The sequence below is a fragment of the Taudactylus pleione genome, unplaced genomic scaffold (genome assembly GCF_031769625.1).
Source record: "Taudactylus pleione unplaced genomic scaffold, aTauple2 ptg000201l, whole genome shotgun sequence".
In the NCBI taxonomy this organism is placed as follows: Eukaryota; Metazoa; Chordata; class Amphibia; order Anura; family Myobatrachidae; genus Taudactylus; species Taudactylus pleione.
Genome location: NW_028284603.1, coordinates 18345242 through 18372140, shown reverse-complemented (window position 1 = coordinate 18372140; position 26899 = coordinate 18345242). Strand labels below are relative to the sequence as shown.

At 45.5% G+C, this 26899-nt stretch overlaps 1 protein-coding gene across 1 annotated transcript in view; it reads right to left on the bottom strand.

Moving 5' to 3' along the window:
* Positions 1 to 26899, bottom strand: part of LRPPRC (leucine rich pentatricopeptide repeat containing) — a 219141-nt gene that overhangs the window by 156038 nt on the left and 36204 nt on the right. Inside the window, exons 6-11 of the mRNA XM_088477278.1 lie at positions 25261 to 25347; positions 24622 to 24748; positions 22376 to 22511; positions 12233 to 12387; positions 2442 to 2547; positions 1586 to 1693 (exon numbers count right to left, since the gene is read on the bottom strand). Coding sequence (XP_088333404.1) covers positions 1586 to 1693; positions 2442 to 2547; positions 12233 to 12387; positions 22376 to 22511; positions 24622 to 24748; positions 25261 to 25347 — 719 coding nt within the window. The remainder of the gene's footprint in view (positions 1 to 1585; positions 1694 to 2441; positions 2548 to 12232; positions 12388 to 22375; positions 22512 to 24621; positions 24749 to 25260; positions 25348 to 26899) is intronic.

Sequence of the window (26899 nt, the reverse complement as noted above, 5' to 3'; positions counted from 1 at the left end):
AAATGCCATTGGATAACTTTCAAAAAGCAGCTTTCAAAACAAATTCCGAAACTACTAGCCAGAGCCAATTAGGAAATACTTGCTTCCGAGTTTTTTCCCCGAGCACTAATGTCAATGTATATTTTAGCTGAAATTGCAACAAGACTAAATAAGCTAAAAGCATTTTCTTTTTTTTTTGCTTTTTTGTGCATTTGTTTGTCACCTAGTGTCACGCTAACAATTTCGCATCTCAATCTACGGTGCATTATACAGCGTGATAAGATATAAAAGACTTTTTTGGTTTCCCAAGGGGAAAGTACTTCTGTTAAAAGCATCTTTTTTATGAGATTACACCTTGTGAAATACCGCTAATACAACTGGAAGAATTAATATACGGTACTCTCGAAATAAAAAAAAAAAAAAAAAAAAAAACGTAATATATTTCTTTAATTTAGCCCCATTTTCATGAAGTCCCATGTGTAACGAGGAAAAGTGTTGCAAATACTTAGGACCACTTAATGCTCCAAAAGAGATTAAACTGTCGCTTACCACCTAGGCAGGTCAGTCATACATTTGGCGGAAAGCGTATGCTGTATGTCTAGATTGCTATACTCCGCTCTGTTCTATCATACTCGAAATAAAAAAGTGATTAAATCAGCAGTCCACTGGACTGTAAGATTTACACTTAACTCTACTGGTGCTAGAGATTTTGTTAGTTCTCGCAAGACCTAGACAAATTTAGCAAAATTATTTTTTGGAGCTATAATCTGTGCCCAAGAGGCCCTAATTGACCAGTACGTCATCTAATATACACCAAGATCAAATGAAAACCATTTCACACATTTACTGTATTACTCTCAAATTAAGTTTTTAAATGACTGAAACTTCAGCCTTTGTATCTTGTATTATTAAATGTAAAGAGACGGATTGATAAACACAAATTCCTGTCTAATTTACTTAGTTTGTGGACACTGTGCCTGAATGTACTGAATAATTACCTACATATGAGTTTGTTCTTTCAGTGGGAGCGGATTGTTCGCAGATAATTGCATATGCTGAGCTCCCAACTGTTGATTTTAAAATAACCCTTGAGAATACATTGACTAATCCTTTAAAATCCAAATGTATATTATAGGGTCACACTACATTTTTATTAACTTTTGTGAAAAGCCCATGCCTGGAAATGTTTAAATGATTTCCTAAGTTAAAAGCTAATCTGAGAATCAAGAAAGGAAATCCAATACATTTCACTCTACTCCTTTCTAATTAAGCATATGTTCTGGATCCATTAGAACTTTTATAGAGTAATAATTTAATAAAAGCAGATTTCCCTATGTACTACTAGTATGGTAGGAAATACATTTTACAATTCTAAGAACACGAAGTGCAGTAGTAACTTTCAGTAACCAATGTGGACAAGGCAAATTTAAAGTCATTCCATGTTATGAACAAATAAAAGATTTGGCAAAAGCTTGTGATAAGGGTGATGCTTGGTAGCTGTTGACGACAGGGGAGCAAGAGCCTATTAAGATAATTTGTAAGCATAGGGTAGACATATGGCGTTGGGTCTTACAACCACTTATTACAGCAACATGCAGGAGCTAACCTTGTATATTATGCTCATTACGGAAGTGAGCAAGCAGAGGCCAGAAGTAGTGCGTCCTGAGAGGCAAGCCCTCTTTCTTCATGGTTTTCATGAGCTCAAACGCCAAATCTAAAAACAAAGAACATGGATAATCACTCAGGATTGTTAGACCTTGTTTCTACTCCTGCCACCAATCAAAATGGTCTATTACAGTGATAGAGTGGCTTACATAATTCCTCTAGGAACTAAAACTCAGCTTATCACTAGATCTAGTGAGCAAGTCATTCACTAAACGGCTACCTTCCTGTTAAACAAAAAATATAGAATAGAGTTTTCCCCCCTGTACGATCCCTCTCCTGCACAACTGGGGCTTAAGGCCTTCAGAAAGGAGAATATGATCTGTCAGACAATGAAATTAGTTAGTTATTTGCAAAAAACTAAAAGAAATTAGGTTGATGGGTTGAAGCAGGGCAATGGGACAACAAGAGGACCTGACAATACACCATGGTTGGCTGCTATATAAGTCAGATTCTTCTACCTGGAGGCCTGATTTCATCAGAGGACCCCAAAAGTGGAGATGGAGTAACCACATAGAGAGGAACCTTCAAGTAAGGGGAGTGGAATATACATTTTTTTATCCACCGTTACACAAACCTATTTAGTATTTAGGCAAGAGTGTGGCATTATAAAATCTCAGAAAGACCCTGTAATAAGTTCAGTTTCATCGCCTTTAAAAGGGATCAGTTCTCTATTAAATTTAAAATTTACATTTCTGCGCAAAGATATATTTAAAAAAAAAAAATCTATTTTATGATTGAACAGCAGGAAATAGGATTATTAATATATATAAATGCTAAATACAGAAGAAAAAAAGTACCTGTTTCGTGGTCTTTCAAAGCACAGTGCAGAAGATACAATAAGGGATTTTTGTGCAAGTTGGATGCCAACATCTCATCAGCGTACTTCTTCAGCTGGTTTAATGGCTTTAAAGAGAAAAAAAACATTCACAATTAAAAACACACAGTCTGTTTTAATTTCAAGTGTACAGCATTTATAGTGTGGAGGCAACATGTACACGTTATTGTCCAATATAGTGTGTTATAGAAGGAGTGTCAAGTTATGGAAAATGTAAGAACGTGAGTTCCAGCTCCAGAACTCAAGTCATTCTGGTTTGCAGGTGTCTTAAGTAGAGTCATCACCAGCGTGACAACATTAATCACAGGTTTTCATCATTACTGTATCTTCTAGGAAAACTAACAAAGGAAAAGAGCTACATTGAACGTAACCCTATAGTTTTGATTCCTCTTTGTATTTAAAATAACAAATTAATGTGTTGTACATAACTTCACCTAGTTCCTATGATAGTTTTAGTAAGTCTAGTTGCAGAGATGAGCATTTAGTATACTTCTGTCTGCTCTCTCTTACCTTGAATCATGTCAGTGTTCTCCCCAGAATTTTTTTCCGCCGAGTGGCATCAAGAAGTAGCCGGGAGGGGGCCTTCGCAATAATAAAATGTTTTAAATCCTGACCTTATAATGATTTAAACTTGAAATTATTTATATATTAATTCTCTGCTTCTTAGAGGCCCAGATACTGGCCCCACTTGCAGGCTACACAGAATATATTTTTTATACAGCTCTACAGATACTGGCCCCACTTGCAGGCTCTCTTCAATCAGTTCAGGTGACTTTTCCCACCTGAACTTTTATACAGGAGGAGGGATCTTTGCCCTCCAGCCTGACACCGCCCCCTGCACTGTGATGGACAAGTACCCCCCGCCCCAATGCCACATCCCCTGCTCGGCACTCTCCCCTGCCCCAATGCAGTGTCCCCTGCCCGGCACATCCCCCTGCCCCAATGCCACGACCCCTACACGGCACCTCCCCCCGCCCCCAATGCACCGTGTCCCGTCACCTGGAACCTTCGCTAACATGTCCTTATTGCCGGCGGACACGGAGCCTCCAATGTGAAGAACGTGACGTCGGCGCAGCTCGGCGTCGCATCCGGCATCCGTGTCAAAAAGGACACATTGAGGGTGGCCGGGAATGCGGTGCATTGGGGCTGGGGGGGAAGTGCCGGGTGGTAGGCTGTTTCTGCTGGGCAATGCGCCCGCAGAAAACAGCCTGGGGAGAACACTGCATGTTATTTCCACACAGATATCCTGCTACTAAAGGTTAGATTAATTAATCCTTCTAAAGAGGACAAATGGATAAGTTGGCCATATCAACCACTTAGATTCTGTTATTTTATAGCATGAACAAGATAAATGATAGATAGGTTCCTATGGGCACCTTCTCTAATAGTCATCTTTAGAATGTTTGATACATCTCCCCCCTAAATGAAGTGTGATCATCCTTGCACAATACAAGAGGTTGGGTGTATGATCCAATGGAAAAGGATAAAGGGGTGTTTGCGTCATCTACATTCACTCGTATATATATTTTGAGAGAAATTTGTCAAAAGCCAAATACAAGACCGAAAAGGAACACTAGGGGAGATGTATTATAGCGGCAAGGATCGTGCTGCTATTGTTCTTCCTGCTTCGCCTCTTTACTAGAGTGAAGCAAGAAACAGTACTGAAGTGAAGTGATGTAAGAACATCTCCTCCTTCGGAGTGAAAACTCCCCCCTCCGGCGATCCATGACAGAGTTTAGTGCTGATGCGCTGTCTCTCACCTCTCGGCCCGCTCCACTGGGCATGCACATGATCTCACAAACATTGCGAGATCTCCAATGCACAGCCCGAAGCCCAGCAGCCGCCGCAGCCAGGGACAGTGCTGTCCCTACTGTGGTAGGGCAATGACAGCTGCAGCTATCAGAACGGTCAGTGCCACTAACCGTTGATACATTTGATAATGATGGGGCCCGTCACTGCATACACTTCGCCACATTACTACATGTGAGAGAAGCGGTATCAGTGCACATAATGTGCGCTGATACCAATAAACCCCATAACCCTGCTTCATATATCTACCCCACAATGCTAAAGAAGCACTTTAATAACATTGGAATTATTAGTATCTGACTACAGGTACTCTTTAAAAGTAACCGCTTGTATTCCGAAGTATCCCTCCTTCAACAAACATCTTGAAAGCTTATGCATTATCTGTGTGCTGGAACAGAGTGGGGCATTTTACACGACTACAAGCGCAAACTATGACCAGAGGCCCACAACACTATCATGAATGGTCTCCGTTGTTTGATAGCTAAAGTTTATTGTTTTTTTAGAGATGATTTATGACAAAGTTACTTTAACAATGGATTCTGAATAAGAGAGTTATGATGCAGTTGTAATACAGAAGTAGCTGTCTATCTATATAATCAGCAAGAAAGTGTGTGCCTGGCTGTTTCTCCTTTATGCACAGCCAGAGTTTTGTACCTAGCTCCACCAAATTTGGTAGCTCTTTGGCTAGGTTTGAAGTTCGTCAGAGCGATGGAGGTCTACATGGTGGCCACCAAGTAGGTCATGGAGTCTCTGATATGAATTTTTTGTTTAAACATGTTCACTCAAGATGTCTTCCAGTGCCTAAAAATGCACTGTACCAGTGAGGGGCAGGCAGAGCTCCAATGGAAGAGCAGTCAGAGGATGTCACACTGCACCTGCACTGACCGTTCCTGATTTCTCCAAGCACATTTTCATATGCCATGGTCTCCAATGTTGGTCTGCAGAGATTTCTGCTCTGCAATGATTTCGGTTCTGCACTGATTTCTGAAACCTTCAAGGTCTATTCTTCAACCTGGGCAATGCCAGGCGGAGGTCGGTGCAGAGTGAGGGAGCTCACAGAGGGTTCAACTGTGCAAATTCAACAGGTGGAAGGTATAATGGATATGCGCCATATCTAACAAAGCTCCAAAGGATGTAGGTATAAGAATTACATTGTCTTCAGGCATCCATTGGGGAAGAGCACATTTACATTACAATTGGAGCAGCACACATTGCAGGTTCATGAATGAGCAGTTGTGCACTAAGGCAAGTCTGGCAACATTTCCAAAATTGCTAAAGAACAAAAAAAAAGTTTTTTCTAAGGTGCTAAATTCCTAAATGGGGCACTCTTATCATTGAATATCAAAATGGTTGTTAATTGAAAGCAAACCCTTTTATTAATACACTTTTTTTAAAAATGGGACATCTAGATAAGACGTGAATAATCAGCCCTTGTTAAAAAGAAAAACTTGATAAATGGTAAGAGTGTTTCTGTAATTTGAGCACAGATCCCTTTAAATTAGTGTAACATTAAGGGAGATTTGTCAAAGACTCAATTTGTCTGGCGGATAAATGTTTCAGATAAGTTTTAAGATTAGATCATAGGCAAAGTGGACAATGGTACTGTCAATTTCCACAATTTTGTATAAACAGGTTATAATAAATTCCAAAGCCATTAAAGTGTCAATTGTTATTATGCAAGTTGTACCAAAAATCTTATAATATAAAACTACACATGAAGAAAAAAGGGAATGCATTTATTGCATACACAGAATAAATTCACTAATTAGAAACTGCACCCAGAGCGTAAAAAGGGGATATTCCTTAAATGCCTTATTACAGTCTAAAATAACAATGTACGAGGGCTGATTGAAAAGTAACGAGCCTGCCTCTGTTTTTCAGTCCAATAGGTAGACGTGGCAACGCTATGCTGAAGCTCATACATCGATATATCTGAACCAGCAGTTGGACTGCCGTAGAATTCTTTGTTTGGTCACAGCGAGTGGAAGATCTTCGTATGTTTCGTCATGGCGGATGAGGAAGAGGTGTCTGTGAGATTACGTCAGAGATGTGTGGATTGAATTTTGTGTTAAACTTGGAAAAAGCGGAAATGTAACTCATTAACTGTTAAGGCCAGCATACGGTGGGGAATCCATTAGCCGTGCTGCAGTATTTCGGTGGTGGAAGCACTTCAAAGAGGGTATTCGCAAGTGACTGATGAAGCGTGTTCTGGGAGACCATCCACCGCAGTTACAGATTTCAGCATTGCCAAAGCTGCGGAGATGTTGCCAAATGACAGAAGGTTAACTTTACGCAAAACTTGGCATCTCTTTCGAGTATATTGTGACAAAGGAACTGAAAATGCATTATGTGTATGCTAGCTGGGTACCCAGAAATCTCACAGAAGAGCAGATGAGATGACGAGTTGAATCGTGCAAGAACACCATTCGAATGTCGAGAGGATACCGGATTTCCTGACATCAATTGTGGCATGTGACGAATCGTGGATTTGTCATTATGATCCGGAATCCAAACAGTCCAGTGTATGGAAACACGCAAATTCGCCTCCGTCCGAAAAATTCAGTGTTATTCCTTCGGCGTGTAAAGTCATGCTTCTGCTGTTCTTTGATGCGCACGGTATGATCCTACAGCACTTGGTTCCTCGTGGACAGACAATTTATGGTGACTACTATGCAAACGTCCTGAAAACCCATTTGTGTGGAGCCATTTGCTGAAGAAACAGTGGTTTTTGCTCTGACAATGCCCAACCACATGTTGCTGCTGGTGCATTGGCAGCACTATCTGAAATTAATGGGACGGCACAGGACCACTCTCCATATAGTCTGGACTTCGCTCCCTGTGATTTCTGGGCATTCCTAACCCTGAAAAAACAACTGTGCCCAAAGAAGTTCTCAACAGATGATGAAGAAAATGCCACAGCTGTAACGCTAAAAGTGATGTCACAAAACAGTGTACTGCACGTCTTTGAATCGTTGTTGAAACGCTGCAAAAAAATTTATTGAATGTATAGGACGCTACTTTGAAAGAGAAAAATGTTCAGATCCTGTAGAGCAGGGGTGGCCAACCAGTCAGAGGCAAAGAGCCAAAAAATATCTGTAGTCCTGGTAAAGAGCTGACAGCATGTACGCGCAAAAATGGGGCGTGGCCTAGCTGTCACAAGGCCACGTACCATTTTTGTGCATACGCCTCCGGTATGACATTTGCAGGTTTTTAGTCACACTGGGGGTGAGCCCAGGACATTGAAAATACACAATTTACATAATCTTCCCAATATACATTTTTCACTGTTGAAGTGAAAGAAAAAGCCAGAGCAATATAGAAAACTTTGAAAAAGCCACGTTCACATAAAATACACAGAAATAAGCCAGATCCACATAAAATACATTTTAAAAACCACATCGACATAAAATACATATTGAAATCCAGAACCACATAGAATACATTGAGAAAGCCAGATCCACATAAAATACATTTAAAAACGAAATCCACATAAAATACACTGAAAAAGCCAGAGCCACATAAAATTTGTTTTAAAAACCACATCAAATACATTTTGAAATCCAGAACCACATAGAATACACAGAAAAAGCAAGATTCACATAATACACAGCTCCTCCATGTGTCACTCCAGCCTCCTCCCTTGTCATTCCAGCCCACATGTGTCATTGCAGCCTGCTGTCGCTTCCTGTTGGACACAGCAGGCACAGGCTCCTCACATCGCGGGTGACATCTTGACGTTGCCTGCTCACTGCATCACGGGGAACTCTTCCCTCTGAAGCGATCAGAGGCGTCTTTAGCCTCTGATCGCTTCAGGAGGCCAGCGTTTACAGTTCCAGTGGGGTCTGCCGAGCCGCATGGCAAAAACAAAAGTGCTGCATGCGGCCGAGAGCAGCGGGTTGCCACCCCTTCTGTAGAGTCATTTCATTCTGGATTTTAAACAAAATCAGTCTCTTACTTTTCAATCAGCCCTAGTATCAAAATGTATCAGAATTACACAAATTCAATCAAGGATAACAATATATCGGTGAAATATCAAGATTACACAATTGTGATTTCTCAGAAACATTATAATGTGTCAATTAAGGTATTATAATCACACAGATGTGATTTTAGGCCCTGATTCAGAGCCGGACGCTCTGACCAGAGCGCTCGCTCTGAATCAGGGCCCTCCTCCATTAATATGGAGCGTCCTCCTGGACACTCGTATAGCTGTGGGTCACCACCCACAGCATATACGAGCGTGCAAAAAGATGGTCGCGATGGTCTTGACCATCGCGACCATCGGAATTGCAAGGGAAACCTGCGGTCGGGTTTCCCTGCCGCAAGGCCAGGAGTGATTTTGGCTCTATCAGAGCCAAAATCACTCCCACTGACATCACTAGTGATGTCACTAGTGATGTCAGTGGGGCCGGCTTCAGACGGTAGGCGTTCCCATGGGAACGCCTCCGTCTGGCAGGCACGCCCCCGGAACGCCCACCAAAGGGGGCGTGCTGTCAATCAACATCGACAGCACGCCCCCTTTGGTGCGACACCCGGAGTGATGGAAAGTCCTTCGCTCGCCGGGTCTCGCGCATGCGCACGACGGAGCTCCCTCCGTCGAGCGCATTCGCAGTGGGGACCATCGACCCACTTGCGAGCGTACTGCCGCTCGCGAGTGGGTCTGAATGACCCCCTTAGTTCCACCCAGCACATTCATATAAGTTAAAATACACACATTTTATATCAGTTTATATAAGCATAATCACATTTCACATAAATCTTGCTACAAAACTTCCAGTGAACGATTCATAACATTCATCTTCCTCTCCAAACGCTCTACATCTGCCTCCCTCTCCTACAGGTCCTCCACTGGCTCCCCTTCCCTTTCAGAACCCAATTCAAGGTTCTCACACTCACTTACAAAGCCCTCACCCATTCCTCTCCGATTTAGATCTCTGATCTCATCTCCCTTCACTCTTCTGTCCGCCCTCTTCGCTCACGTTATACACGCCGCCTCTCATGCCAATTGATTACTTCCTCCCATTCCCGTCTCCACGATTTTACCCGCACTGCTCCCCACCTTTGGAACTCCCTCCCTCTCCCCATCAGACTCTGCACCTCTCTACAATCATTCAAACGAGCTCTTAAGACCCACTACTTCATTAAAGCCTTCCAGCTTTCATCTTAACTTGCTGCTACATCTTCCTTCCTCCCCGCCTACCCCATCTGTGCCACTCCTGTTTGTCTGCCCCTCCATTTTAGAATGTAAGCTCTTTTGAGCAGGGTGCTCTACTCTCGTGCTTCTCCCTACTGTATTTTCATTTATCTCTTACTCCCCACTAGGGCAACTAACACTTGGCTGCTTATGTGGGTGTAAAGGTCGCTAATATAGCAATGTTTATTATCCTTGTCCGTGCATTGTATTGTAAGTCGCTTATTTGTTTATGTGCTTTGTAAGGCGCTGCGGAACACTTGTGGCACCATATAAATAAATGATGATAATAATAATAATACATAATACTAAGGTAAACTGGGGGGTGTGTGTGGATGAAATAGAATAGTACAACACTAAGAAGTCCCTGTTGCCTCTGCTTTTTACCATCATGCAGAGATAGGATGGCAAATGAGAGCGCAACAGAGGACAGTGTTGATGGAAGTTCGGGTAGAGGCAGGTGTCTGCTATCTGTGCTTGGAGCTATGGGATCGGTATGATTCACCGCCGGCCGTATGGTGAAGATCCAGACTGCGCTAAAGGTAAGTATAAACTAACCTAACCCCCCCCCTAACCCTCCCATAGGAGTGACTTACCCTAACCTCCCAAAAGTGCCTAAACCAAACCCCCCCTTTCCCTGCTGCCTAAACCCTAACCCTCCCGGGGGGGGCGGCCTAACCCTAAGTCCACCCCGGGAGCCCCTAACCTATCCCTACCCCCCGCATCTGTCCACGCCCGGCTTACCTTCAATTGGGATGCCGGGCTCCCAGCGTAAGTAAAATGACAGTATCTTGACGCCTGTCATTTAACCCTTGCCAGGATTAGACAGTCGGGAAGCCGACTGTGATTCCGTCCGTCGGCTTCCCGACTGCTTCCCGGAGCCATTTATCATAGGTAATACAGTCGGGATTAATGGACCTCAGTTTATGGCACTACACAGTATCTGTCCATTGGGGCCGTGGGTTGCCTCCTTAAAAAAATTGTAAAAGTCTCGCCGAAACTGGAAATTGCAGCGGCTCTAATAGTTAAAAGCTTCCTTTAAGCCCTTTCCGTAGATGGATGCCCCACTTCCGGGATCATACAGGAGGTATTTACGACTTCCCCTATTTAAGACAACCCATCGCACACACACCAGCCAAGCCTTGACAAAGACAAGGTGTGTGGACCAGTAAGGATCGCCCTGTAAACCATACAGTGCTGTACAGAGAATGACTGTCTGCATCGCCTGTCACCTTCTAGGCACACATTAATTTTCATGGGTATTAATGAGTGTGTGAAAAATGTCATGTACTGGTAAGTCCATTGTTCCCATGTGACTTCTGGCATCCAATAGCTGCACAAAGTCTGCCAGCCTTCAGAAACTTGCTATAAATGATCAAGGAGGAAGATGTATCAAGCCTGGGAGATAGATACAGTGGAGAGATAAAATACCAACCAATCAGCTCCTAAGTGTCGTTTTACTGGTTGTGCTTGAAATATGCAAGTTATGATCTGATTGGTTGGTACATTATCTTTGTCCAAGGTTTGATACATCTCCCCCTAAATGAGATGACTTGACTGCATGCCCATACAAACACATCATTTCAATATTGTGTAAGGCAGTGCTTCTCAAATCCAGTTCTGAGGGCACCCTAACAGAAAAAATGTTTTTCAGGTCTCTTCATAGAATCACAAGTGAAATTATTAGAACCACATGTGGATCTTTTATAAATGTGTCAGTCAGTAAGGTCTACATGTGCTCCAGCAAGGAGATATGGGAAACATGCAATATTCCTGTGTCTCTAGGACTGGATTTCAGAAGCACTGGTCTAAGGCATGGAAAGAACTTTGGAGAGAATGCAGGGGAAAGTCATAGTGGGTAGATTTACTGAAGGTTCTAAAGATGAAAAGTGTGCGGCTTATACGTATGCGCAATGGCAAACAATCGCTCAATCTACGTCTGTGGTTGCACTTGCGATTCGTACTGAATCAGGCACTAAGTGCATGCTATAAGGATTTAAATCGTGCATTTCAAACTTGCAGGTGATTTCAGTGCTTCAGACATGCTTAAAGAACATAACATGTATATGTGGAATGGGTATGAAATACCGGCGACTGAGTAGCTTCATATCCCAACAGTGGCATCCTGAAGGTTCAACATCCCGACAGGGGCTTGTAAGTATATTAACCCTCCCCCCTCCCAACCCTCTCTTAGTGGCGTCTAACCCTAGTCTCCCTCCAGTGGTGCCTAATCCCCTCCCCCCCCCCCCCCCCACATCCTAAACCTCCCGTGGGGGTGCCTAACCTTAACCTTCCCCCAGTGGTGCCTAACCCTAACCCCCCCCCCCCCCCTAGCCCAGAGCCCAACCCTAACCCTCTCGGGGGGGTGCCTAATCCTAATTTCCTCCTGGGGTTGCCTTAACCTAACCCCCCCCATCCCCGGCTAATGAGAACCTGTCCCCGCTTACCTTCATTCAGGATGCCGGCTGTCGGGATTTTGCCGTCGGGCTAAAGATAGGTGTCTATTTTTAATCCCAGGTCGAGCTTTCGACGTCGGGATTCCGGCAGCCGGCAACCTGGTCGTCGGTAAATTCACTACATCCCATATATGTAAGGTAAATAAACCCACCACCTACTTTGTCCAGCATTCTGCCATGTTTACAGACAATGTGTTTATGATAGAGCATTACTGATATAACACTAAAACAACTCTAACAATAGCACGTATCTTTCCTCTGGACAGGGCTGTAGAAGGAATATGAAACAGGCCATACCATGTTCAGCCTAACGCACTGTTGTAGAAAGAAATTCCCAGGCTGCCTTTCCGTTCTCTCATCAGATGATTTCTCCATAGGCAGCATCTTTGCGACCTGCAAAGCTGTATCTTCATAGCCGCCCGTCAGTAACGTCAAACAGAGATTTATGAGCTCTATCAAATGTGAAATACAAGCATATTAGTTTAGTTCTGATATACGTACATAAGTAAAAGGGGCAAGTAAGGAAAACATTTGTTACAAAAGATAAGAGTTATGCTATGGTTGAAACGTCTGAAATTAAAAGGGACTGTTTGGTTTCAACACACAAAATTGCTCCTTTACATGTGTGCAGACACCTTAATAGTGCACAATTATATCCAGGTGTATTTTGGTTTCGACTATGCCACTGCCCACAAGAACGGTTGCTGACTTATAGGGGTATTTAATATGGGAGCGAAAACTCAGTTTTTGCGATGTTTTTGCACCTATGACGTCATTATCGCAGGTTTTGCTTTTACACTGTATTCAATTTCAAAGACTTTTCGCAGATTCGAAAAGTCTTTGAAAAAAAACGGGGATAACTTTTCACCACTGAATAGGTGGCGAAAAAAAGTGCAGAATTGGGGTTTAGGGGTGCAGGCTTAGAAAAAAAAAAAAAAAAAAAGCCTGCACCCTTGGGAATGAAATTTTAAAAATAGCTGTCAAAAAAAAATTATAAAAAAAAACGGGACACCCCAAAAAATTAATTTAAAATTTGGGGTGAAAAAAAAAAAAAGGGAAAAAATTGTTTAAAACTAGGGAAATAGGTTCAGGGCTATTCTGCAAATATGCAGCAGGTGTATTCTAGAAGAGATTTATAGCGGCAGGTGCAAAATTGCAGAATTTTTTAAAACTTACTTTAGGGACATCAAAATATGCTAGTACCCATTTTCATGTACCCCAAATTTGATGTGACCACTTAAAAAAACGAAAAAAATAACCTAACTGCTCTTCTGCATCACTTCTTCAATGTCGGGAAAAAAACACCTGCCGCAGCTATTTAAATCCCCGACTTTCATTTGCAGGCTAAAACGGGGGTACCCATAGTGATCCCCCATGTTTTTACAACTTTAGGGGGGTCCTACAATTTTTTCAAGGAAAATTTCGTTCTTTTACGCAAATCCCACTTTGCAGGTTTCCGTTTTCGGAGATTTTATAAAAGTCCAGCACGGACTTTTCGCTCCCATATTGAATAGTCCTATTAATGAGTATACTAGCAGATTTTGAATGGTAAGGTGATCAGATAAGTGTTGAATGTATTTTTTATTTGTTATTGTAACGAGATGTAATGGACATCCCTGCGGCCGGGATGCTGGTGCTCAGAATACCGGTGTCGGTATCGCGACAGCAGTCAGAATCCCAGGCGCCAGAATCCTGATGGCAAGTATTAGGGTTAGGATTTGGCACTGTGGGGAGGGGGGGTTAGGCTGTGTTAAGGGTTAGGCTGCAGGAAAGGTGGGTTAGGCAAGAAAAATAAACAGTGCTCCTCAATCTTGAACTGTTCCTCTACAGCTCTTTTGAGTTAACGCTCTACTTAAAGTAGAGATGAGCGGGTTCGGTTTTACTCTGATCTCAAACCGGCATTTTATTGGCTATCACGTGTTTTGGATAGCCAATAAAATAAATCTGAACTAATCCGAACTTGCGGTAAAGTAGCGATAAGAACCGAGTAAATCCGAACCCGCACATCCCTAATTTAAAGCCACTGGTACGTCAATAGTAAGCTTTAAAATTTCGATGTTATGCTAATCTTTCAGCTGCCTGATGAAGACCTCATCATCGTCTCATAAATGAAGCATGCGCAGTCCACCCCAACCTGCCTCATGCCATGGCTTACAAACAGAACTTAGGGCCTGGGCGTTTCTAAAGAGAAGACATTGACTGGGCAGATCATACAACGGTAAGCAGAAACAATGGCAGGAGGAATCATAGATACACCAATTAACAGCGCAAAATTGGGGATTACTGTATATGCGATTATGCATCCCCTGAGAAATGTACTGTATGTATGTAACATATTCTGTGACCATATAGGCACAACACTCCATAGTGCTTTTATACGGGTCACAAAACACCAGTGTTAATTATAATAGTCTTTGAATTTAGGGTCTATGTCATTTCTTCTAACACATCACATTAATGTTTAAATATTTTTTATTTGTAAGAAAGGAAATCAATAACAGAACTAGGCTGCATTGAGCCCTCTGCGAAAGTTCATTAAATAAGGGAGAATCAACATGGGATGTATTGTCGGAAATTTCTGAATGTAGTAACGTAGTAGTAACCGAGAAACACAGAGGGGCCGTGGATGTAATTTAGTAGTTACTCATACTACTGGTAAATAAAAGGATATAAGATATGCATGTATGCAGTCGGGAAGCCGGCGGACCTAATCCCGACAGCCAGCTCCCCGACTGTCATATCCCGGCAAGGGTCTAAAGACAGGCGTCGATATGCCGACGCCTGTCATTAGACATACGCCGGGGGACCGACATCCCGAAAACAGGAGATATGGTAAGAACTTACCTTTGTTATCTCTGTTTCTACGAAGTCCATAGGGTCCACAGGGTTGACCTTGGGGTTATAGCTGGAACAGGATCCATGGGCACCACACAGTTAAGCTTTTAGCTCCCAGGATGCACTTGGGTCCTCCTCTATACCCCGCCCCCGAGCCACAGGCACCTCAGTTGGTAAGCAGCCTAGGCCGGAGGAGAATATGGAACAGAGAGAAGGAAGACTGGAACACACAAGAAACCATACTCACAGCAATAGGAGACGGAAAACCGGTGACCAGCCACACAGCCCATTTGAAGCCAGGTGCGTTAGGGCGGGCGCCCTGTGGACCCTATGGACTTCGTAGAAACAGAGATAACAAAGGTAAGTTCTTACCATATCTCCTGTTTTCTACTTCAGGGTCCATAGGGGGTCCACAGGGTTGACCTTGGGGATGTCCCAAAGCAGTTCAACTAAGGGCGGGGACGCTCCTGTGCTGAAAGGAGCACCCGGCGCCCAAAGGAAGCATCCTGAGAGGCGAAGGTGTCAAACGCATAGAACCTCAAAAACGTTTGAATAGAAGACCAAGTGGCCGCCTTACACAGCTGAACAGCAGAAGCGCCACTTCTAGCAGCCCAAGAGGGACCCACAGAACGAGTGGAATGAGCCTTAACAGAGGCTGGCACAGGTAAACCCTCTTGTGCATAAGCCTCACAAATAACGGAACGAAGCCAACGGGCTAACGTTTGTTTGTTGGCAGGCCAACCCCTCTTGTGAAAACCAAAGAGGATAAACAAGGAATCAGACTTCCTAACCGAAGCCGTCCGGTCTACATAAATTCTAAGCGCCCGGACCACATCTAAGGAAGTCTCACCAGCTGAAAGATCAGGGGACTGAAAAGCTGGCACAACAAGTTCCTGATTAATGTGGAACTTCGAGACCACTTTGGGCAAAAACTCAGGACGAGTGCGGAGCACCGCTCTGTCCTGGTGAAAAATCAGGAAAGGAGGGCGACAGGAAAGCGCCCCCAATTCAGACACCCTCCTGGCCGAAGCAATTGCCAGGAGAAAAACCGTCTTAAATGTCAGCCACTTGAGCTCCACCGCCTCAAGAGGCTCAAACGGAGGACCCTGCAGGACCCGTAGCACCACCGCCAAGTCCCAAGGAGCCACAGGAGGCACAAAGGGAGGCTGGATCCTGAGAACACCCTGGAAAAAGGTGTGAACGTCTGGTAGTATTGCAATCCGCCGTTGAAACCACACGGACAAGGCGGACACATGAACCTTCAGAGATGCAAGGCGTAAGCCGAGATCCAATCCTGACTGAAGAAATTCCAAGATCCTGGAATCTCTGAACACCTGAGGATCATAATGTCTGGACTCACACCACTGAAAGTAAGTGTGCCACACTCTGTGATAAATCCGTGCTGAAGCAGGCTTGCGTGCCCTGAGCATGGTACCAATAACCGAACTGGAGAAGCCCCGAGACCTCAAGACGGCTGTCTCAAGAGCCACGCCGTCAAAGACAGCCGACCCAGATCCGGGTAAAGGCAGGGCCCCTGAGACAACAGGTCCCGACGCTGAGGAAGAAGGTACGGAGCGTCGATGGAGAGGCTCCTGAGATCGGAGTACCAAGGACGTCTGGGCCACGCCGGAGCTACCAGCACGAGCATGCCGCCGTCCTGCTTGAATTTCCGCAGAACCCGAGGAAGCAGGGATAGCGGAGGAAACAGATACGCCAGGTGAAACGTCCATTTCACCGACAGCGCGTCCACCAGACTTGCGCCTGCGTCTCTTGTCCTTGACCCGTAAACGGGCAACTTGTGATTGTGACGGGAGGCCATCAAGTCCAGCTCCGGCAGTCCCCACCTGTCCACGAGTAGCTGAAACACCTCTGGGTGAAGCGACCATTCCCCGGGATGCACGTCGTGACGGCTGAGGAAGTCCGCCTCCCAATTGAGGACTCCGGGGATGAAGACCGCCGAGATCGCCGGAATGTGACCCTCCGCCCAAGTCAGGATACGAGACACCTCCGACATCGCTGCCTGACTGCGAGTTCCGCCTTGGTGGTTGATATACGCCACCGTGGTGGCGTTGTCGGACTGCACCTGTACCGCCCTTCCGTGAAGAGCGGGGCCGGACGACTGCAGGGCCCTGTATACTGCCCGCAGTTCCAGGATGTTGATGGGGAGAAGTGCTTCTTCCGCTGACCAACGACCCTGAAGCGACAAAGAGCCGGTCACTGCCCCCCAACCCCGGAGACTGGCATCCGTCGTGAGCAGGACCCAGTCCGGGATCCAAAATGGGCGCCCCTCGACCAGATGAGCTGTCTGAAGCCACCAAGCCAAAGATTGCCGAACGTCCGGAGACAACACCAGCACCTGAGAGCGGATCCGGTGAGGTAACCCGTTCCATTCTGATAGAATGTGTATCCGCAGCTGTAGGGAGGCGACCTTCTCCGGAGTCAGGAAGATCCTTTGCTGACGCGAATCCAGCAGGGCTCCCAAATGAACCATCCGCTGTGATGGAATCAGGGAGGACTTTGTCCAATTTATCAACCACCCGTGTGCTTGCAGGCAAGCGATCGTCAGGTGGAGATGTTGAAGCAGTACCTCCGGGGAGCTCGCCAGCAACAGGAGGTCGTCCAGATACGGCAGCAGCCGTACATTCTGGTTCCGAAGATGTGCGGCCATGACCGCCATAATCTTCGTGAACACCCTTGGTGCCGTGGAGAGACCAAAGGGTAGCGCCCGGAACTGATAGTGGTGTTGAAGGATAGCGAACCTCAGATACCACTGGTGTGAAAATGCTATTGGAACATGGAGGTAGGCGTCCTGGATGTCCAGGGACACCATGTAATCCCCCGGTTCCATCGCCAGAATGATGGAACGTAACGTTTCCATCCTGAACTTGGGAACTCTGAGGAATTTGTTCAGAGACTTCAAGTTGAGGATAGGGCGATGAGAACCATTGGGTTTCTGCACCAGAAACAGAGACGAATAATACCCCGTCCCTCGTTGTGATAGAGGAACGGGAACAATGACCCCTGCTTTCAGCAAGGACTCTATAGCCTCCTGAACCTGTAACGCCTTGGTCTTGTCCTGAGAAGGACTTGTGCAGAAAAACTGGTGGGGTGGTCTGTGCCGAAAAGACAGGGCGTACCCCTGGGAGACCACTTCTCGAACCCAGGCATCCGTGGTGGTATTGTGCCAGCACTGGGCAAATAGAAGAAGTCGACCTCCCACTCTGAGGTCCCCCAGAGGGAGGCCCGTCCCATCAGGCCGCAGGTTTATCTTCCTGCTTGGAAGAAGGGCGCCGAGCACTCCAGGCTTGCTTCTTGGGTTTAGAGGCAGTCTTACTCGCAGACTGTCTCGGGAAGGACTGACCTTTCGCCTTACCCTGAACCCGAAAGGAACGAAAAGCCGAACTCCGAACCTTAGCAGGCAGTGCCGCCGAAGGGAGGAAGGCCGACTTGGATTTAGCCAGGGTGTCCACTATTTTGTCCAAGTCCGGACCAAATAGTAATTCCCCATTGAAAGGTAAGGCCTCCAGACCCTTCTTTGAATCAGAGTCCGCTCTCCAGGACCGCAACCACAAGGATCGGCGGCCAGACACCGCTGCAGCCGATACCCGCGAGGTCAGCAGACTAGCATCTAAAGAAGCTTCACCAATGTAAGAAGCAGCGTCCCTCATTTGTCCCAACAACGCCCGCTGGACATCCGGAGCGTCGTCTGGGAAGGTATCTTCCAATGCATTGGCCCACCCCTCAATGGCCTTGGCCACCCAGGAGATGGCCATGGACGGTCGGGCCACCGCCCCGGAGAGGGAGTAAATAGACTTTAAGCAAGTCTCAACTTTCCTGTCCGTGGGATCCTTCAGCGAGGATATCGACGGTAATGGTAAGGTGGCGCCCCGAGTTAAACGGGTGACATGGGAATCCACCGCCGGTGGAGTTTCCCATTTTTTACAATGTGCCTCAGGGAAGGGGTAATTAGAAGCCAACCGCTTCTGAGGAAGGAATCTCTTACTGGGCGCCTGCCAAGCTACCGCCATATGATCAGTCAACTGATCCGACAGGTGGAACACCGCAGAAGCCACCTTAGTTTTTTTGAAACTAGGAAACTTCAACTTAGGAACCGGTGCCTCATCCTCTATAAGAAGAATAGCTTGCACCGCCCTAACTAGTGCTCGCACATTAATGGACGACTTGGTATCCATTTCCTGGACCGAGGCGTCCGAGTCAGTGTCATCAGGGACCTCCCCATCATCTGAGGAACCCTCTGAGTCCGATACCTGAGCAGCCCGTGTCATGAGTGGGCGTTTTGAAATCCTAGAAGGCATGTCAGTCTGCAACATTGACTGAAAAGCCGAGGAAGCGGCCGCCAAATTGTGCAGGCACAGGGGAAGCCTGTATATACATAGGCAACCCCGCATACGGACCTACTGATTGAGACCCAGGAGGACTCCGCAATAACTGCGGGACACCCGGGGAATGGGGGATGGTCGGCTGGGGCACCGCCCTAGTAGGGAGAGCAGTCGGGACCGACAGACGGTCCGCAATAGACACCAGCACTTGAGAAAACATCGCCCACGGTGGTTCCTGTGCCAGAGAAGGTCTGGATGGGCCAGGAGCCACCTGGCATCGACTACACAGGCCATCCTGTGACAAATCCTCCCTATCTACTCCTGCAGAACAGCGTCCGCAGGAGGCCAACACCGGAGCCACTGAGCGCTCAACCTCCTCGTCTGACATGACAGAATATATTATATATCTGGCACCAGGGTAGAAGTAAAACGCACTCACCGGGGTGCTGAACAACAGCCCACAATATGGCACTGAGTAGCACACAACTGTATGTGACGGACCTCACAAATACGTGATCTATATAAGTGAGGTCAGTAGAAACGCCCCTCCCCCACACACCTGTAGGGCTTGTAGGAGAAGTAAAGGGATAGGTATAAGCTGACAGTAAGTAGAAAATAAGCACAGACGGCAGCACTAGCAATAGTCACATACCATGCAGGAAGATATACTCACTGCACCTTTACACTACAATCAACCTGCCCAGATTCAGTGTCTGGGAGGGCTATAGTGCTGTGTACGCTGTCCTTAATCAGGGGAGAGGTGTACACAGGGGGACCGGTCCGCGTGCTCCCTGAGATCTGCGCTGCCACTGGGAAAATGGCCGCTGGAGACCTCAGAGGAGGAGTGGCCGTGTAACTGCAGCTCAGCGACGCCAGACTGCGTGCTGAAAGGCGCGCTGAGCTGAGGGGAGGAGCCGCTGACAGGGAAGGCTTCCTCCCCTGGCTGGCCATAACCCCAGGGATGCTGGCTTCCCGCTTGCCCCTTTATCCCTGGTGGTCTAGTGGTCCCACGGGTTATGGGGGGGCCCGCCGCCACTGCCAGCAGCCTCCGGTCTGTCCCCAGGACCGGAGGCTAAAGGACTGCATTTAAGGCATTCCGCGCGCCGCCGCTAGCCAGCGACGCGCGGCTTACCTGAATCCCCGGCGACTCCGGCAGCAGTCCTGGGAGGTAGACAGAGTCCGGCTAGTACGGACTCTGTCCTCCCGCCGCGATCCCCAGATCAGTACTGGCGTCGCGGCGCCAGTCGGGGATCAGAGCGGCAGCGTGGGCGTCTGTACAGACAGCCCTTCGCTGCCGTCTGTAGTAAAAAGATTAAAATAAATAAAATCTAACTTAAAATAAAAAGCTTCTGGGGGCTGCTCCTGCAGCCCCCCTGCGCGGTGACCGACTCCGGCCGGGCACCAGCTTACACTGAGGTGCCTGTGGCTCGGGGGCGGGGTATAGAGGAGGACCCAAGTGCATCCTGGGAGCTAAAAGCTTAACTGTGTGGTGCCCATGGATCCTGTTCCAGCTATAACCCCAAGGTCAACCCTGTGGACCCCCTATGGACCCTGAAGTAGAAAGAAGGAACGCCGTGCGTGGATAGCCGCAGTGGGGGGAACTTAGGGTTAGGCAAACCCCGGGAGATTATGTTAAGGCAATAAGGCTAGGGATAGGGGGGGTTAGGCACCCCCCCCCGGGGGACTTCGGTTTAGGCAGCGGGGAAGGGGGGGGTTAGGTTTAGGTACTTAGAGGGGGGATTAGGGTTAGGTACTGGGGGGAGGTTAGGGTTAGGCACCCCTAAGGGAGGGTTAGAGTTAGGGGGTAGAATTAGGTTAGCTAAAACTTAGTTGAGGACGATCGGGATTTCCACTGCTGCCGGGATTCCAAATGCCGGACATGAGTCCGATATGCACCCAAGAGTTCCATGAGCATATATGATTATGAGACACTAAAGGCGGTATCCAATTAGCAGCGGTAAATTACCACTGCTGCTAATGAACCGCACGGGAGCTGTCCAATGAGCCCTGAAGTCCGGCCAGACACTGGCACTTATCCTGGATTTTTTTTCTTTTCAGGACCGGATGTAGCACGAAAAATTATTCCCGAAAAGTGTTGCGTTTTTGTCGCAAGAATGGTGAAAACACAGATCTGTAAACTTATCGTGGATCCTATGTGTTTTCAGACGAATAATCCTATTTGTTTGGCCGAACAAATAGGATACAATGATAAAAAAAGAAACCGGCAAACAAACAGGGATTTTAGGCAAAAAAAACAAACTATATCGGGGGGTAATTGGATACCAGCCTAAGCCTAAAGGAATGTCTATAATTTTTTTTTTAAGCAACAGCTCATTATTTCTTAGAATACAGATTACCATTTCAAACAATTGCAGGTTGCTTATATGAGGCACTCAATAAATTCAAAAGTATTTTACATTACTGACAATCATACAAACCGTCATAGTACACTTTTGCAAAGTAATAGCATCCAAATGGAATATAGGGCCTGATTCAGACCCACTCGCGAGCGGCTGTCCGCTCGCAAGTGGGTCGATGTTATGGACTGAGCATGCGCACGACGGAGGGAGCTCCGTCGTGCGCATGCGCCAGACGCGACGAGCGAAGGAAAGTCCTTCGCTCGTTGTGTCCGATCAAAGGGGGCGTGCTGTCAATGTTGATTGACAGCACGCCCCCTTTGGTGGGCGTGCCGGGGGCGTGCCTCCCTGACGGGGGCGTTCCCACGGGAACGCCTCCCGTCAAAAGCCGGCCCACTGACATCACTAGTGAAGTCAGTGGGAGTGATTTTGGCTCTGATAGAGCCAAAATCACTCCGGAGCTTGCGGTTGAAAACCTCAACCGCAGGCTCCGGCACGCAATTTCGATGGTCGCGATGGTCACGACCATCGCGGCCATCACAATGCACGCTCGTATAGCCTGTGGGTGGTGACCCACAGCTATACGAGCGTCCAGGAGGACGCTCCATTTTCATGGAGCCCGGCCCTCATTCAGAGCGTGCGCTCTGCTCAGAGCGTACGGCTCTGAATGAGGGCCATAGATCACAGGAACGTCAGGACTGTGATTTATAAGGAAATGTACATCAGCGTTGTAGTACCTGTATATTTGCTAAGAAGCCTCCTTAGAAACTTCGATTCTCCTTTTGTTTTACAGTAGGTGCCATATTATTGCCATTATTCTGGACGCCCACTACATTTTTCTGATTTAAACGACATCTATAGTTCACAGATGTTTCTGTAAATATTCATATGCATTGTGTAGTCATTACCTTGTGTATAGCCTGGGCCATTTTCCAGGTATTCAAATACAACAGGAGCATGCTGAGTGTGCCCAGACTTTGTCAGAGACAACACAATTGACATTACATGTCTGTCTGTCATGTTTCTTCCATTGGTATCCAGTATCTGATGAAAACACAAAAGTTACATTTACTTACAGAAGTATTGTCGGTTACAAGAGACTTAAAAAAGCACTTGCATAAAACATTGGCGGTTGAGTATGGTCTTTTTCAAAGAGCCTCTATGTGAAGGGGCCAAACGCGTTAAAAGATCCCTGAATATTAGCACCCTAGTGTGTCAAGTTTACAGGCGTACTGGAACACTTTCTGGACTTAGACGGAGAAGATACGGCAAGTCGTTACCCTAATCTCACTGAGCTGTTATTTGATTCCGGATACACACACGCGGCTCTATCAGCTGTTCAACAACGGGAGACTGAGAGACTGCTGGTGCGCCATATCCCAGCTCAGAATGCCGCTTAATTAAATCTGCATAACACAAACTGACCCAAGCGTGGTAATTATACAGGATCTGGGATAAGACTGTGGGCCTGATTCAGAGCCGGACAATCTGACCAGAGCGCTCGCTCTGAATCAGGGCCCTCCTACCTAAGCTTGGAGCGACCTCCTGGCCGCTCGCATAGCTGTGGGTGACCACCCACAGCATATGCGAGCGGCCAAAAAGATGGTCGCGATGGTCAAGACCATTGCGACCATCGGGCTTGCGACGAGACCCTGCGGTAGGGTCTCGGTGACCGCAAGCCCTGGAGTGATTTTGGCTCTATCAGAGCCAAAATCACTCCCACTGACATCACTAGTGATGTCAGTAGGGCCGGACCCAGACGGTAGGCGTTCCCATGGGAACGCCTCCGTCTGGCAGCCACGCCCCCGGCACGCCCACCAAAGGGGCCGTGCTGTCACTCACCATCGACAGCACGCCCCCTTTGGTGCGAGACACGGAGCGACGGCTTCCCCGACGCTAGCCGGGTCTCGCGCATGCGCACGACGGAGCAGCCTCCGTCGTGCACATGCGCACTAGGGCACCATCAACCTGCTTGCCAGCGCTCGCGAGCGGGTCTGAATCAGGCCCTGTGTCAGCTCGTTATTCCTGTCCTTAAAGGAACTGTATGCTTCGTTTGTACATTCCATTCCACACAGATTTCCACTTGCCTTTGGACTCATTCCTTTATGGATTAAATACCAGCTTATTAGAGTCATATATGTACCTGTTCCAGAAGGCCCTACAAAGTACCTTATTAGGTCATTAGTATTGAGATATCTATATAACCGTGGATTTTGCTAATTACATTGTTATTTTTAAATTAATGTGATGTGTGGTCAAATATATCAAATGTGATTAAATTATTAATTTTTGAATAGAAGGAGCCCTGACTGTTATTGTATTTCTGCTATCTCACAGTCTAGTAGTGTGTTTTTTTTTAATTAGCGCAGTCTTGTTTGGTCACTAAGCCGATATAGTCATTAAATGCAGTGTATTATTGTTAGTGCTGATAGCAAAAGTTTTTCTGTTGTGTATACAATTATGGCATTAATATTGCCATGCTGCTGGTAAAACCGAGCGCGGGCATATTCATTCTTTTCTGTTTTGTTTCAAAATTTTGCCTTGTGCTATCATGGCAGCTTTCAATTAAGGCTATAAAAAGACTAGTTGGGTGTGGCTAACAGCCAGCCCCTGTATAGAGGTGTCCCTCTGTATCTAGGAGGTGAGTACATGTAACTGCAATGTAATGATGTGCTAGGCATATATGCTAGTGTTAGGGACCTGCAGAAAAATGGGGTCCCTTGATGCTGGGCTGCAGGCTTAAATGCTTTGATCAAATCATGACAAAATCCCCTTTGTTTTATTTGCTGAACACACAAAAATTTGCAGTATATTATGGTTAGCGCCGATAGCAAAAGTTTTTCTGTTTTATAGTCATTAAATGACCTTTGAACTCAACCCAGAAAATATATATCAGCTTTTAAAAGCTTGCATCCTTACAATAAAATTATTTGTTTTCATTAAATGTTCTCAATTGTATTTGTCACTATGCAACTTTATCAAATGACCTTGAACACTATATATTAGGTGACTGAATCATACCTACCCTGTTGCTTCTATTTAAATGGAAGCAGCTTCAAGTCATTAGTATCATTTACGCTATCCTTAAAAATATCTATTCTCCAATAATCAAACACTAAAATGAACAAGTCATTCAGTGAATTTACACACAAACCTGTTTAATGCTCTCAATATCTCCTCTCTCAGCATACGCATTCATCAAGGCAGAGTATGTGGTGTGTCTAGGCATTACTCCAGCATCCTGCATTACCGATAGAACGTTCTTGGCACTATCCATGTCTCTGGAAAAGGACACACAGATAAGACAGAGGAAACATGAATAAAAGACCAATGAACATAACACAGATGTCTCTCTATATTAACAAACTACTAAGCAAAGATTCAGAAGAAGGATATTTGAAATGTTCAATTCTAAGAAGTGGAAAGAGGATATATTCTGAACTTTAGATAACCAATATAAGGTCAAGTTCTATGGGAGATTTTTTTTTATTAAAGCAGAGCAGATCTGTTGTGTGTAAAACTACTGAAGACAAAACAAGATTTAGCGAATAATTAGCTTTCATCTGCTTAGTGCAAGTTAGACAATGACAGCAAATGTGATTGGTTGCCATGGTTTAGTGTAAACATGCATCAAAGTGTGAGGAACTTGAAGACAATTACAGAACAGTGGTAGAAATAATGCAGAATTATCAAATAGCTTCTATCTACTTCTATTGCACTAGATGTCCTTTAGCACTGCATTATTTTGTACTTTAAGTTTTGTGGCCAATTAAGCTCCATTGAAACACCTTACCCCGATCTGGCATGTCCTTTAATAAGAGAATTGAAAACTTGCTCCGTAATGGGAAGGTTTTTGCTCTTCATAAAACCTAAAATTTTGCTGAAAATTGAAAAAGACATTACATTAGGCCACTTGCAGTGCATTCTAGCAACAAATAAAAGTGAAAAGAAAAAAAAAAAAGTTATACGTTAGTGGCCAATTGGTTTGAAAGTAGACAAAAGCTATTACTATAATGAGAACTGTAATACTGTAACGGACACTCGAAAGATGGCAGTACAGTAATATCTGTCGGAAACAACAATTTTATCACGGAAACTGTGTGCATTATTTCGTCAATTAATTTCATGCAAATACCTAAAATATTGATTACTTAGTAGACTAAATCAATATTCTGTCAATCAATACACTAGGACAGGACATCAAAAACAAGAAGTAGGAAGATCTATCATCCTACTAGTCACTCCGTAGGAACAACCAGGGGTAAGCGCAAGATATCTAGAGGAGGGGTTTTCAAATGCTTGATATTAGAGTGAGTGTGGCCAGTCAATGGAGGGGGCATAATTAGCATATAACAAGCGATCATCAAATTTATTATGAGGTTGGATTGGCGTCTTGGTATAATCTAAAAACTCTGGCACAAGGATCTCCCTATTTCTAATGATTGCTTTTGCTGCTATCCTTGTTATTTCCATCTGGAGCCTAATTTCTTAATGCCCCCTCACCATTATCCGGCAGTCTTTTGCCTACTGGTCTGTAATTCCAAGTGCTATATGTGTCTTTATACTTCAATGTTGGTTGGAAACTATGATGATGTCTAACAAGCGTTATTGCATTATTTCATTATTGCATTTGTATGCGTTTTGCTGTAATTGTTTGATTCTTTCAATAAAAACAAGCTATATTCAGCCTCATAAAAAGTGCAGAGTGTGTCATACATCAGATATATACAGGACCAGCGATCACAAGAAGCCGTTAGATGTGGCAAAACGACCAGACTTTCTGAGCTAAATTTATTTTCTTTCAGGATGTGGCATTACACAAACAAAGTAACTCCCTTCTCTGCAGAGCACAGGAGCAAGTACGGAGCGGCAGAAGAGCTTAGCACCTGCCCTGGGTGTCCACATACATCTAGCCTCCTTGAGCGTTAAACAGCCCTTCTGATCGCACCATTCCATGGTGCGACTTGATAGCGTTGAACATTTCGCAAAGCTATGTCAATAGGATGCACAAGCAGCTTATGCTGATTAAAATGATATGCGGCATGCCTAGATTCTGCCTATATACTGTGTGCTACTGCAGCTGCATCTGCATGTGAAATGCTACGTTTTTAAGGTGAAAAGCCGAACAGAAAGATTCTCGACGCTACTGAGTCGCACGGCGCTCATGTGTTATGTATAACGCGACTTGTAGCACACGGAGGATAGATGTATGAGGACATCTGTAAGTACCCATTGGTTTCCTTATAAACTGAAGTATATGTAAATCAGCATAGATGGTCAATAGTATAGTCTGTAGATGAGTGCCTAAAAACCACACTTTCTGTATCAAAACAAATGTATCTAGTATAAATAACATTGTCAGGATATGGTTAAACCTCCCATAAAATAATATATTATATATATTTTTCTCCTTCATCCACTAGGGGACACTG